The sequence below is a fragment of the Lutjanus erythropterus genome, chromosome 21 (assembly GCF_056507025.1).
Source record: "Lutjanus erythropterus isolate fLutEry1 chromosome 21, fLutEry1.hap2, whole genome shotgun sequence".
Lineage (NCBI taxonomy): Eukaryota > Metazoa > Chordata > Actinopteri > Lutjaniformes > Lutjanidae > Lutjanus > Lutjanus erythropterus.
The window spans coordinates 19,039,942-19,052,836 of NC_139337.1; the positions used below are offsets into that span (position 1 = coordinate 19,039,942).

General features: G+C 41.1%; 1 protein-coding gene across 1 annotated transcript; it reads right to left on the reverse strand.

Moving 5' to 3' along the window:
* Positions 1-4: 4 nt before the first annotated feature.
* Positions 5-12,836, reverse strand: cdk8 (cyclin dependent kinase 8). Its single transcript, XM_084747162.1, has 13 exons — positions 12,367-12,836; positions 9,682-9,757; positions 8,010-8,120; positions 7,022-7,162; positions 5,802-5,859; positions 5,583-5,714; positions 5,313-5,456; positions 3,624-3,693; positions 2,995-3,067; positions 2,049-2,146; positions 1,782-1,860; positions 1,427-1,585; positions 5-1,058 (listed from the first exon to the last, which is right to left on the reverse strand). Exons 1-13 carry the CDS (start codon positions 12,492-12,494, stop codon positions 933-935), a joined length of 1,395 nt encoding a protein of 464 aa, XP_084603288.1. The 5' UTR covers positions 12,495-12,836; the 3' UTR covers positions 5-932.
* Between the last annotated feature and the right edge of the window lie 59 nt (positions 12,837-12,895).

Below are 12,895 nucleotides of genomic sequence, written 5' to 3' on the forward strand. Positions count from 1 at the left end.
AATATCAATGTTTCCACTTTTATTGTCAGGATACTTGCTTCATGTAAAATATTTCAATACAATACAGTACAATGCATGTTCCATCTGCCATCCTCCATGCGATTGGTTGGTTTTGTCATCATGTTGTAAGGCTTGCCCACAGCGTACAGCAGCCGAGCGCTCAAGCTGCTTTGCCGCTCTCGCCATGAAAACAAAACCATGAAAACAGATTAAATTATAAACTACTAAAATCTTTTTTGTCATCTTTTTTTTTGTCCTTTCTGAAAGCCCTCAACGCCACAGCTGTGGGGGGGCTCCACATCCTCCCAGCATGCTTCACAGCAGCTCAGTTCAGTCCTCAGCTGAGGCCCTCGCAGGGCCGCACACACAAAATAAATGGACAGACAGACAGACAAACAGACAGACAGACAGGAGGACAGTCGGACAGGGAATCTGTCACCGCTGGCAGTCACATAGCAGCTTTCAGTCTCATCCAAACTTCGACGGGAAAAGGGTAGGGTGGAGGTGTGGAGACAGGTGTAGAAGAAGAGGGGAGGAGACGACACAACAGGTTAACATGTGTCCCCCCCAAACCGAGCCATCTTCTCTTGGCTGGTTTGATCATGTCTGAGTAACATAAACCGGTTGGATTCCACCATCCAGTCTTCTCAGCTTCCCGCCATGTGTTTCACCCATCAGGCTTTGCTCTAGAGCAGTGTTTCTAATACTGGGGTTATGGTGTGTTATCTTGAAGAAGTGTAGGCTGTTGTCATTCTGACCTAACAGACTGCTGCAGACAAGGTGCCCTCTGTGGGGTGGGGCAGGGTGGGGGGGTTTGTTGCCTTGGACATCCCCACATCCCTCAGTACATTCGTTCAGGTGGGCATGGTGAGGGCTGTGTATGTGTGTTTATGTATGAGTATGTGTGTGTATGTGTGTGTGGTAGGGGTGTTTCAGTAGCGGTGGGTCTGGTGGGAGTACTGGGGTGGCTGTTGGGAGGTAGAGGAGTATCCCATGCTGCTTTGGGGCAGTGATGTGCTTGGTCCAGGGTTCTGGTAGGCAGCATGTGGATTGGAGCGCTGCGGGGATGAAGACAAGAAGAAGATAGTCGTTAAACTGCACTCTTTGGTCGAAAAAGTGTGTAAAATACAACATGAAACAAACATCTAATTGCTGGATTGAGTGCATGCAGGAGGGCAGACACCATACTTAAGCAATAAAGGCAAGTAAACATGGCATAGTTTGACTCAGCACTGCCAAAAGTGGCAATGGAAAAGCCCTGCAGGTAAGTGGTAGGTGGCAGCTGCTTAATCACATGGACAAGACATAGCCCTTATCTAAATTAATCAACTTTCACAGTTCTTTTCACATAAGTTAGAGTTTTCCATATTTCATATAACTCCAAAAACTGATTTTTTGACAGACAGAGAGGGAGCAAGACACCTACCTGGTAGTCTGAGGTCATGATGAGGCCACCTGAGGTAGTGGTGGGCGGGACAACTCGCACTTTCTTCAGAGGCGGGCCCTGGGCATGGCTGTTGTCAGGGTTACCAGTGTGCCCCGCCCCATTTGTGTGGTTGTTTCCCTGTTGTTGCTGCTGGTTCTTCTAATAGTTCAAAAGAAAAAAAAAAAGACAATTGTGCAAGTGTTCATTGTATTGTATGTCTACATTGTTAGTGCTGAAGCAATACGATGTTCAGCCCTATTGTGTATTTGCTACCTTTGTAGTTTTTCCCAACACTTTTCTGTGTGCGTTCATTCAAGCAGAGCAACTGTAGCGATACAGTATGTGCGTTTCTTACTTTGTCTGCCTTGTCCTCTGGCTCTTCTTCTGTCAAGAACTCCCTCTTGGGGTAGGGAATCTGGCAGCCTGCAAACACACTGGAGAAAAAAACGCAAAGAGGCTGTCAACTTAAAACATTTATTCCCCTGACTCGCTGCTAATTAGCTAAGAGACCTGTGCAACATGGTAGACGTCCCCAGGTCATGTGACCGAAGCCGCGGAGCAGCACAAGATAGATAAACTAAATATAGTCTGTATGTATGGGGCTGTGTGTGCTGTGACTCACTCAGAGGTGGGCAGGGGCTCTTCCAAAAAGTAGGGATCCTGCATCGCCTGCTCAGATGTGATTCTACGGATGGGGTCCATGGTCAACAGTTTCTGCAGCTTTAATGAATTACATACAATGTTAACCTCAATCAAGAGACAATGTATAGAAGAGGCATAGCACAATGTAGTTTTTACAGCAGTAGTTCAAATTCTTTTAAGTGGGGTTGTATCAGGTAGTTATCCATAGTCAGTGGATTACATACAGTAGATGATAGATGGTTTAGTCACTTAAACAAAGTGTACAATACATTAAAAACATTTTCACCACTTTATCTTGCTGTCAAGCAGCCTTTTCTGACAGGAACTGCTGTTTTTTTTATAAGCCAAATACTTCTCCAAAGCAACCAGATTCCACTGGGAAAAACAAGAATTTTACCTTGAACAACACAGAAGTTTCTGGTCTACTGCTTCCTCGATCAGTCAATTTGTTTCAGTTATTGTGCGACTTCTGTGTTTTAAAAGGTTAGCTCAGATTCACAAAAGTCACACAATGATACAAACAAACTAAACGATTGAGGCTGCAGTAGACCAGCAACTCCCATGCTCCGTGAGGTAAAATGACCAACTTTGCCAATGGAGTCTGGTTGGTTTAGAGAAAACTGCATTTGACTTATTTAACAGCAGTTTCCCATTGGAAAAGGCTGTCTGACGGCAAGGTAAAGCAGTGAAAATATTCTAAATATAACATACACTTAAACAATGATTTCAGGTGGCTAAAATACATTTTCTGCTTATTCCGTCCACAGCAGTACATCGTTTAACTTCCTACAGCAGTACTCCTGCTGTTCCCTTAACTGGGGCTATGCCACTGCCATCCATCCGTAGGTAATACTACCTCATACAACCTCACTTATTACATGTAAAATTAGATGTAATTGTCTTATTATAGAGGTATTTTAACTCACCAAGTGGAATGCTTTGCTGTCTGGTTTGACTTTATGTTTTTCCATGTACTTTATAAGGCTGCAGTTTGTATATCTGTGACAGAGAAGGAACAAATACATCAATATCATCCCTTCATTGCAATATGAGAACCACATCAGAACATTAGAGATGCAATGATTAGCTGATTGATCAATTAGCTGATTGAAAGAAAATTGAAATTATTAATCAATTATCAGAATAATTGGCAATCAGTCATTTTTCAAGCAAAAATGTCAAATATTAGCTTGTTCCAGCTTAAATGTGAGGTTTTGCTGTTTTTCTTTGTCATTTATGTCAGTAAGTGAAGAACCTGTGGGTTGGACATGAGCAGCAATTTGAAGACGTCATTTGGGGCTGCGGGAAATTGATGTGATGAGCATTTTTCCTTTTTCATAATATTTTAGAGACTTAACAGTTAACCAATTAATCAATAATGAAGATAATTGTAAGTTGCAGCCCTAAAGAACATGCAGAGCTGCAACGTGGCTAAGTACAAGTTGAGTACAACACTCAAAGATGTCTTTTTGCCAGAAGACATAGCACTTTGCTTCGCTCTAACTTTGTTTCTGATCTTGAAGAAAACTGGGACAGCGGTGCTCTGCAGACTCACGTGTTCCTCCTAAAGTCTTTCATCAGCGTGGAGTGTTCTGGCATCTTTTTGATGTCCTCCCAGTCTTTATCTGTCAAATGAGGGAAAGACAGGATTACGCCACGTCACAGCCTCCCCTCCCTTCAAGAACAGATTATTTAGGTTGTAGGTCTGGATTACAACCTTTTTGAAGCACAAACATTCATGAGTTACTCAAGGCAAACCCTTGTTACAACCAGAACGCACTGAGCTTTAATTCTGACTTACAGGTTAACATCTGTTTTTTCTTTATATATAGCTGAAAAAGACGTGCTCATTGTCAGTTATCTCAGCACTTTTCAAAGGCATTGTAAAATTTGCCTCGATGCAAAATTTGTAAGGCTTTGTTTCCTGCAGAATCAAAACAAATCCATCAGACAGACTGGTGAGTTACACAACAAGAGCAGCAGAGATGGTAGAGGGGGGAAAAAAAGATCTGAGGCAGCAGTGAACTGGAAAATATAGGCCCAAATGTAGCCCTGCAAGTAAAAGTTTCTATGTTTGTGACTTGGCTTCATCTATCGTGTCAGTTGATGTTCAGAGCCCACAGATCACATTACTGCCTAAAGAAAAAGCAGCAAGAAAAGACCAACAAAATAATCTGCCTCTGCTATGAAAGGAAAGTGCTTATTCTTCCACAGCATTTTTCCATTGAGAGGGCAACACAGCAGCTGTGGCACTTTAGTATCATAACAGCTGAACAGCATTAAAGGGGTAGTTCGGATCACTTGAAGTGGGTACTTATTGATAGTCAGTGAATTACCTACAGTAGATAAAAGTTGTTACGCCCCCACTTTGGAGAAGCAGAGAGGAGAATCAGCATGGCAGCAAAGCAATGTATTGCTGTGGACAGGGTCAGCAGCAAAACCAATTTTAGCTACCTTAAAACATCAATAACAGTTTAAGTGTGTGCTATACTTAGATTTATTTTCACCACTTTACCATGAGACAGCCTTTATTCAACAGGAAACAGTCATTATATAAGTATAAATATCGCTCTCCAAACAAACCAGACTCCTTAGAAAAATCAGTAATTTGTAAATGGTTGATTTGGAGAAAGTGATATCTGGATTATACAACAACAGAAAGGCTGTCTGATAGTGAGATAAAGCTGTGAAAATATTTTAAATGTAGTGTGCACTTATATTGATATTAACTTAGATTCCTACACCGGTACTCCTATTGAGCCAGGAGAGTGAAATGTACAGAGGAATATTAGACAATTTGAGTGTTTTATGTTGACACCACGCCGCATCCTTTCCCACCTTTGTCTTAAAAACATCCAAGGAAAACCTGCCTACATACAACTGATACTGATTTTAAGTGGGCCTTTTTTAAATGGATAAAATATATTTTGCTGCTGACAGGGTCCACAGCAGTTCATTGCTTAGCTTCCTACACCGGCACTCCTGCTGCTTCTCCAAAAAAGGGGATGTGTCGCCCGTCACCTATTGTAAGTACCTCATACAAGCACACTTCAAATAATCCAAGCTATCCCTCTAATACATGCAAATTCATTATTTGGAAAATCATAAGTGCTTGTTTCCCTTAATGTCACAAGTAATACATCCCCCTTTTGAGGCAGTTTTGGTATATTATTAACAAATCAGTACATATTTAAAGATTTCAAATGGAGCATTTTGCAGCAGTCTGGCAGCAGTGGACACTCACCAGCAGGGAAGCCCATTACGTTAAAGATGCGGTCCAGTTGGTCATGGTGGTAAGGGTTACTAGTCTTGATGTCCTCCTGGCGACAGTGGAATATGGGCTCAGACGTCAGCAGCTCTGCAAAGATGCAGCCAATCGCCCAGATGTCTGAAGGAAAAGCAGAGCACACACACAGACTTGCTGAAAGCTGCCACTACAGTCAGAAGAACTGGTTGCACAGATTCGTTCACACGAGTGAAGCTGCACAGACAGATGGTGTTGCACAATTCTCACCGATGGCTTTGGTGTAGTGCCGGGCCCCCAGCAGTAGTTCAGGTGCTCTGTACCAGAAGGTGACCACCACAGGGTCGAGATCGGCTAAAGGCTTCAGCGGTGAATTGAAGAGACGGGCAAACCCCATGTCCGCTACAGGAGAGACATCATAGTCAGTAAAGTAATAGAAAACCTAAAAAGTAAATGACTTTGTATTTTAAAAAGAGACAGCATACTTACCAATCTTTACTCTACCCCTCTCTGGCCCTTCCCCCATCACTAAAATGTTAGCTGGTTTCTGAGGAGGGACAAGAGACATACCAACAATTATAAACATGTTTCCACAAGTAAAATATTTTAAATACCAACACCAACTCAACTGTGACTGGTTCATATTAATTTGTCCCATTTTCTGAACTACAATCCTGCATCTGGTATTGTAATGAAAAAAATTCTTTGCTGCTGCCCTCTAGTGGACAAATAAACCTCCTGCAGCCCACAAGAGAGAAGGTGCACCATTTTCCATCTCATTTGTGTGAAGAAACAAAGTACAAATACTTTGTTACTGTACTTAAGCAGAGTTTAAAGATATCTGCACTTGAATTTTTATTTTTCTGAAAAAAATAAAAATAATTACTCCTTACATTTTAGCTCAAATATGTGAACTCTTTATTTCTTACATTTTCAAATCTGGCTTGTTATTTAGTTTTAATGCACTTCAGAAGAAATATTGATTGTTTATGGTATGTTTATAGGTATGTCTTGAAGTTTGAATTTTACAGAACCAATTACAACACTAGAAAACTTAGATCACAATAAATTAAAAAATATATATTTAAAATTCAACTTTGATGTAATAACCCTCCACCAAAACAACTGCAACACAGAATACTGTAGAACAAGTGCATGAACCTATATAAAAATCATCATTAATCTGCAGACAAAGAACATTTCGGGTCCCCGCTCTTTGAAACAAGCTCCTTATCCTCCTTTAAATTTAATATAAATGTGCTTTTACGGGGGTTTTGGTCTCTTATTTACTGTTAAGTCACTTCTTAAACCCTTTTTTAAACACATGCTTTCTGTTTTATTGCTTGTCTTTTAATCATTTTATATTGTTTAGTATGTGGCATATAGCTACTTTTGCTTCTTGCTGTTTACATTTTATATTGTTTTAATTTTTTTTATCAGTGTCTACCATTTTAATTTCTATCTTGGACAGCACTTTGTAACTTTGTTGTGGACTATACTAGTATATATATAAAGTTTGTTTAAAATGTGAAATAAAGCAGTTATGAGCCATAATTAAACACATGTCGACTGACACAGCTTCAAATGTCTGACTGAGTCTCTGCTCAACAACAATCTTCGTATCTCTCATCTCTCAACTGTTGCCTTGTTTTTCCCTTCTACCTAAATATTTTCTCTCTCTCCCCCTCCTCCCTCCCCAATCCTCTTACAAGGTCTCTGTGGAGGACCCAGTTGGCGTGGAGGTAATGGATGCCATCCAGGATCTGGTAGAGCAGAGACTTGACCATTCCTCTAGGCAGCTGAAGTGGCTTCTTGTTGGCCTTTGACGCTCTGTGGAACTTAATAATGTGCTACAGAAAGACAAGATAATAGTAATTGTGGTGTGTGTGCATACACATGATGACTGAAATCCAACAGTTTGTGCCTTTTTCTACATTTGTCTAAGTTTTTGCTACAGGCAAGATGAGTGAGGCTGATGTTTGTGGCATGTGTTTCCACTTCCTCAGGAGGGGAATGTGAGTGTTGCAGCTTTGTGGCAGAAAATGGCACTTAAACTCAGTTCTGATATGCTGCCAACTGTAATGCAGCAGAGGTTTGACTACCAAATGCTGAGTACTTCTGGGTGATTTTGTGTGTATTTTAATGAGTCTTTGCAATGCATAATTAGCACCGTTTTCAGTCTCCTTCCTTACGAATGGTTGATGGTGAAATGTGTGTATATGCATCAGCAGCACTGAGTAATTCTGTACTTGTGAATGTCTTTGTTCCTTAAAGGGAAATTATCACATACATGCTAAGAAACAACAGGATTCCTAAAAATACATTACCTGACTGTAAACTGTGAGTTAACTAAGTTTGTAAGTACTCAGAATAATGGTGAGAATCTTCAGTATGTCCGTGTGTGTTGGTCTACATCAGCATTTCCAAAACTTAGTTGGGTACCAACTGTCATTGGGTTACCAATTGCAAAGCAAATGCAAACCACATTTTCTTAAATAGTGGCAAACAGTGCAGAATACAAAGGTGCAGACAAAGGGCACAACATAACTGTCAGCAAATCTGATGATTTCTGTGATGAATATTATCCACATGCATTCTCATTCATTCTGATATATTCAGTGGATAAGACTGCTACATTTTGATGAAGTCATGCCATGCGATCATCTCCACTGTGTGTTGTGTGAGTGTGCATTTTACCCAGAGGTCATGTTCGGCGTAGTCAAAGAGCAGCCATACTTTACGGTCTGCATGTGACAGGAAAACCTTCTGCAGTGAGATGACATTGGGGTGCTTCAGCTCCCGCAGCAGCTGCAATATACAAACCCAGTCAGAGGACCAAACAGACACTCTCATGGCAGAAATTATGAAAGACAAATAGGTACTAACTGTTAAAAGTGAAGAATTCATAGTGCTGATTAACATAAATAATACAAACAAGACTGAAAACAATATCATCTGCACAAAACTGAACTGAAAGACTTGCATCACGTTTTTAGTATGATGAGTATGATGTTTAAGGTAGACCTTTTGCTTTTGCGGGCATAGTTTATATTAAAGGTCCAGTGTGTAAGATTTAGGCATTTTACGGGCAGAAAATGGCAGAAATATAATATATAAATATAATATTCATAACTATATTTTCATTAGTTAACCACTTAAATATTGCCTAACGGGTTAACTGGTTGAATGCTAATAAAAAACTTTTCTATACAAGAAAACACTCTAAAATGATGCTGAGAGTGGCTAATGTTGGCAGTACTAGTACCAGCCTGCTCTCCTTGCAGGTTATATCCAGTGGTCATACACTGGTTTATTCTGACAAACGCTACATATAACCTTATTTTCATTTTGTAGATCAAAATATTGCCAAACCAAGCTGATGGAAGTGTAATCTTTGTCCCACTTTCCACCTTGCTAGTTTATATCCTGGTTAATTGGTTTAACTGACCAGCAATTCTGGTTCCAACTTGTGAGGGTCACAACTTCTAATCAAGTAGTGGACTAATTACGCACGTCTACTATTATCTAGATATTTAGTCTTGTCTGCCATGTTTCTGTATTTATGACCGGAACTCATTTTTCTGACACCACATGAATAAAAGGATAACCAAATGAAAATGAGGACCATTGTGTTTTCATTACCATAGAATGAGCTGTTTATATCTACAGAGTGCACAGGTCCTCTTTCATGGAGGTTGCTATGTTGGACCGCAATGTTTTTTTTGTGTTTTGCCACCTCAATAATTTGGAAGAAGAGGGTGAGGCAAAGTGATTACCTCACCACTAGATGCCACTAAATACACACTGGTCCTTTAATGACATTGTGTCTACCTTTTGTATGCATTACATTCATGTTGAGTTTCTAATTTTGTCTTCTTCTGTGATTATTTTGTGTAGAGCTGCAACAATAGATCAATTATGAATCAATTATTAAATTAGTCACCTATTTTCATAATTGATACAAGTCCAAATTCTCTGATTCCTGCCTCTTAAATGTGGATATTTTCTGGTTTCTTTACTCCTTTTTGACAGTAAACTGAACATCATTGGTTTCCTGACAAAAGAAGAAATTTGAGGACGTCATCCTGGACTTTGGGAAAAACTGATTGACATTTCTCACCATTTTCTGACATTATGGACTAAACGATTTATCAGTCAATCAAGAAAATAATCGACAGGTTAATCGACAATGAAAATAATCATATGTTGCAGCCCTACTTTCTTGCTCTTGAGTTGTATGTCCGTTGCTTACTTAACAAAAGCTACTTTGTGAAGGTGATTCGAACATTACATAAACCACCTTGGAATGGCATGAGGGTGTTAAACACAGACCTAAACAAAGGGATAGAGTAAGCCAAGCAGTTCTTACTGCAATCTCTCTGCAGGCTGACATGGAGATGCCAGTGCCTTCAATCTGCTTGAGGGCGTAGTCCTTATCATCCTTCCTACAAACAGAGAGAGGCAGAGCAACATCAACACCACCAGACCAGACTGCGAGCCCCCTGAGAGCCGTCTGCACAGAAACATAAAGAGGGGCACTTGGCAGCTGGCACAGGGACTCTGAGAAGAGGCCGAGTTGCATTACCTCCAGATTTGTGTAATCAAGCTCACCTCTGAGGCTCAAAACAATAGAGGGAGAGAGGAAACAGGCCCTGTCTGGCAGCTGGCGAGGGACAAACAGAGCGCTGGGACTGGCTCTCACTTGAATGAATCGGGTACAACCCCTCCCTCCCCCTGGCCTAAATCATCTCATAAACTCATGCTTTGTGCCTCCTCAGGCCTCATCCAACTGCTGCAGCACAAATTAGCTCGCAGAGTCTCATAAACAGCAGCCTCCTAAAGTGAACACAAACATCTTTAAACACTTTAGGGCTCTTTTGTGTGGTTCCGGCTGCCAGTATGTCCGGGCTGTGATAATGGGCCTAGTATGGGCCTAGTAGCTCAAGGACTGCATTAGAAACAGTAGGAAAAAAGAAAATAAATAAGACGTGGGTGGCGCCCTGGTGTCCTGAAGGTCTAAGGTGCTGATCATGAACCAGAGTTTCTATAGCTGTGTTTCCTTAAAAGGTGCCTGAAACTTTTAGCTCCAGGAACTACTTTGCCAGGAACTAAAGGGTTCCTTCATCCTGCAGTTTTCTGCGTTTTCACCACGGTCTAAAGACCTGAGAAGATTAGGCAAATTCTTCTACCGACATATGAAAAAGCAACAGCTGTTTTGACACGTGGCTATACAACAATGATGATACTAGATATAACTATGGACAGAAACATGGGGGCTGAATTTTTATTTTAAATAGTGGCTGAAACCATAAAATGTTGCGAGAGCTCGACCAATTGAAAGCCCCAGTTGCAAATTTTCTGTACTTTTGGAAAGTACCACCCCACCAGCTGGGACCTTTTAGGGCGTAAAATAAATGTCCCTGAAACTTAATGTAGACCCTGGTGCATGCAGTGGAAACACACTGAGTTCCTTCTCATGTTCCTTGTCCCTGGGGAAAGTTCTTGTGGTGGAAATAGATCTTATGCTTCAGGTCCAGCTGTAGACCTATGTTGCATGTCATTCCTCATCTTTCCCTCTCCTCATTTCATCTTCCTCCACTATTGAATAAAAGGCAAAACATGCAACAAAGAGCCTTAATAGAGAATGAAGGTGTGCTGAGGTTACAAGGAAAAGGGGACAGAAACAAAGCATGAAAGCACCAAAAATGTAGGCATGTTAGATTATATCACACACATGACTCAACACTGTCCAGGGTGCGAAATTAACTTTTTTATCCACCAGCCAAATTGCTAGTAAATGTCCAAGTTTGAGTAGCCACTCAATAGAATAAACACAGAATTAAAGGCTCACACACACATTTGGTTTCTTGTGGATTGGTGCATAGGAGGAAAATCTTTAAGCAAGAGAACAGAAAACTCCCGCACAAGAAAAGAAAATAATAAACTTCATTAAAGATACAATGTTTTGGTCCTTAGACCTTCAGCACATCAAACTTTACCAAGGGATTACCTTTGTTTTTTGGCTGATGAGTGGAGCAACTCTACCAGCCACTTGCATATGGTTCCAGCATTTGGTTGATGGCTAACACTAATTTTGCAAACTGCTGTAGGACGAAAAGCAGTCTAGCTTTGCTTGTTTAGCTTTTCCAAAATACTAAAACATCAAGCACAAAAATCAGCACTCGTGTGTCAGATTCCCCTTCAATTCACACACAGTCAATCCAAACAAGCTGGTTTAGAGCACAGGTTTTCAGAGTGGGAGACAGGCCTCCCTTGGGGGCTCCACTTGGGGGAGGAGGGGGTGCTCAGTGGTTGAAAGTGAAAAATTAGTACATTAGTTAAAGTCAAAAGGCCATGTGATCACATAGATTAACCTAATGTGTATGATTTGGTTAAAGGGATAGTTTAGAGATACAATATTGGGGAATGTTACCATTTTCCCCACTTTTCGAGAAACATAAACTAAATAGTGATTTTGGACAGGCCTTTTTATGCATTTGGTACAGTCTGGAGTTAAGAAAAACAAAACAGCAATAATAGACCTCCTTGGCTCAACTGTTCAGTGTCTATGGGATCAAGTAACACAATCATGATCCCATAGGTACTGGCTTTGAAAATCCCTGATGAAGAGAGATCTACCTCGAGATTATTGCACATGCACCTGCTGTATCCAACATTCACCACATCATCTATAAATAGTCTTAATTTCACCTAATAAAATAATGCCTACTGTCGAACATAAACACAGGACAAAATAGATGTCTAAGACATACTTTGACAGAAACAACAGCAGAAGCAAGGCCAAATCCCAATAATAAACCATATGTCAGGCTTTTCTACCTGTCTCTACGCTTCATCAGCATCCTGACAGCGCAGGTTATTTCAATCCCCTGCACTCCACATTCATCTCTTATTTCTTTACATGAATCTGCCTCCTCTGCCAGTGGCGCAGCTTTGATGGGAATAAAATGAGAAGTAATTAAAATGCATTTGGTAGAGGAGATGGAAGGGGGGTTCACTGGCTACTAGAGGCCTTGCTGGTCATCAAACTCACCCATCTTTTCTCTTCGCCTTGTATACATGACCGTAGGTGCCTCTTCCCACTTTGCATCCTTCGTACTCAAACAGGTCCTCGACACGCTCTCTTTCGCCGGTCAGCTTCACTTTAAAGTCATAGTCCATTTTCACCACTGTTTGGGCTGAATGTACCCGCTCCTTCCTTTTTTAAAGCGTCGCTTGGGAGGCAACTAAAGCTACTCCAACGAGCTCGGTTTGGTAATTCGGCTAGTTGCCTTCCCCAGCGTGGCCCTTTATTCCTTCAGCCCAGCTTCCACATCGAGTTCTCGGGTCAAAATGTGTGTTCGTACCGGAGGGGATGCACGGTGCTCTGCGATAGTCCAGGTGGAAAACGAGCCCGAAATATATTCCTTTCTCTTGTTGCTGCGTTTCTCTCAGCCGGTATCTGCTCCAAAGAGACGCACTTCACTCGGTAACGACGGCGTATTCCTGCACGGCACTGTCGTAAAACGTCGTGAAGACAGCCCTGCAGCAGCAGAGAAAGAGCTGTAGAAAATGGGTAGACA

Coding starts and splice junctions, on each gene's coding strand:
- cdk8 (XM_084747162.1), bottom strand. CDS start 12,494: ATGGACTATGACTTTAAAGTGAAGCTGACCGGCGAAAGAGAGCGTGTC. Junction 5,715..5,801: donor GAGGGGTAGAGTAAAGATTG/GTAAGTATGCTG, acceptor TCTCTCCTGTAG/CGGACATGGGGTTTGCCCGT. Junction 5,457..5,582: donor GCACTACACCAAAGCCATCG/GTGAGAATTGTG, acceptor CTTTTCCTTCAG/ACATCTGGGCGATTGGCTGC.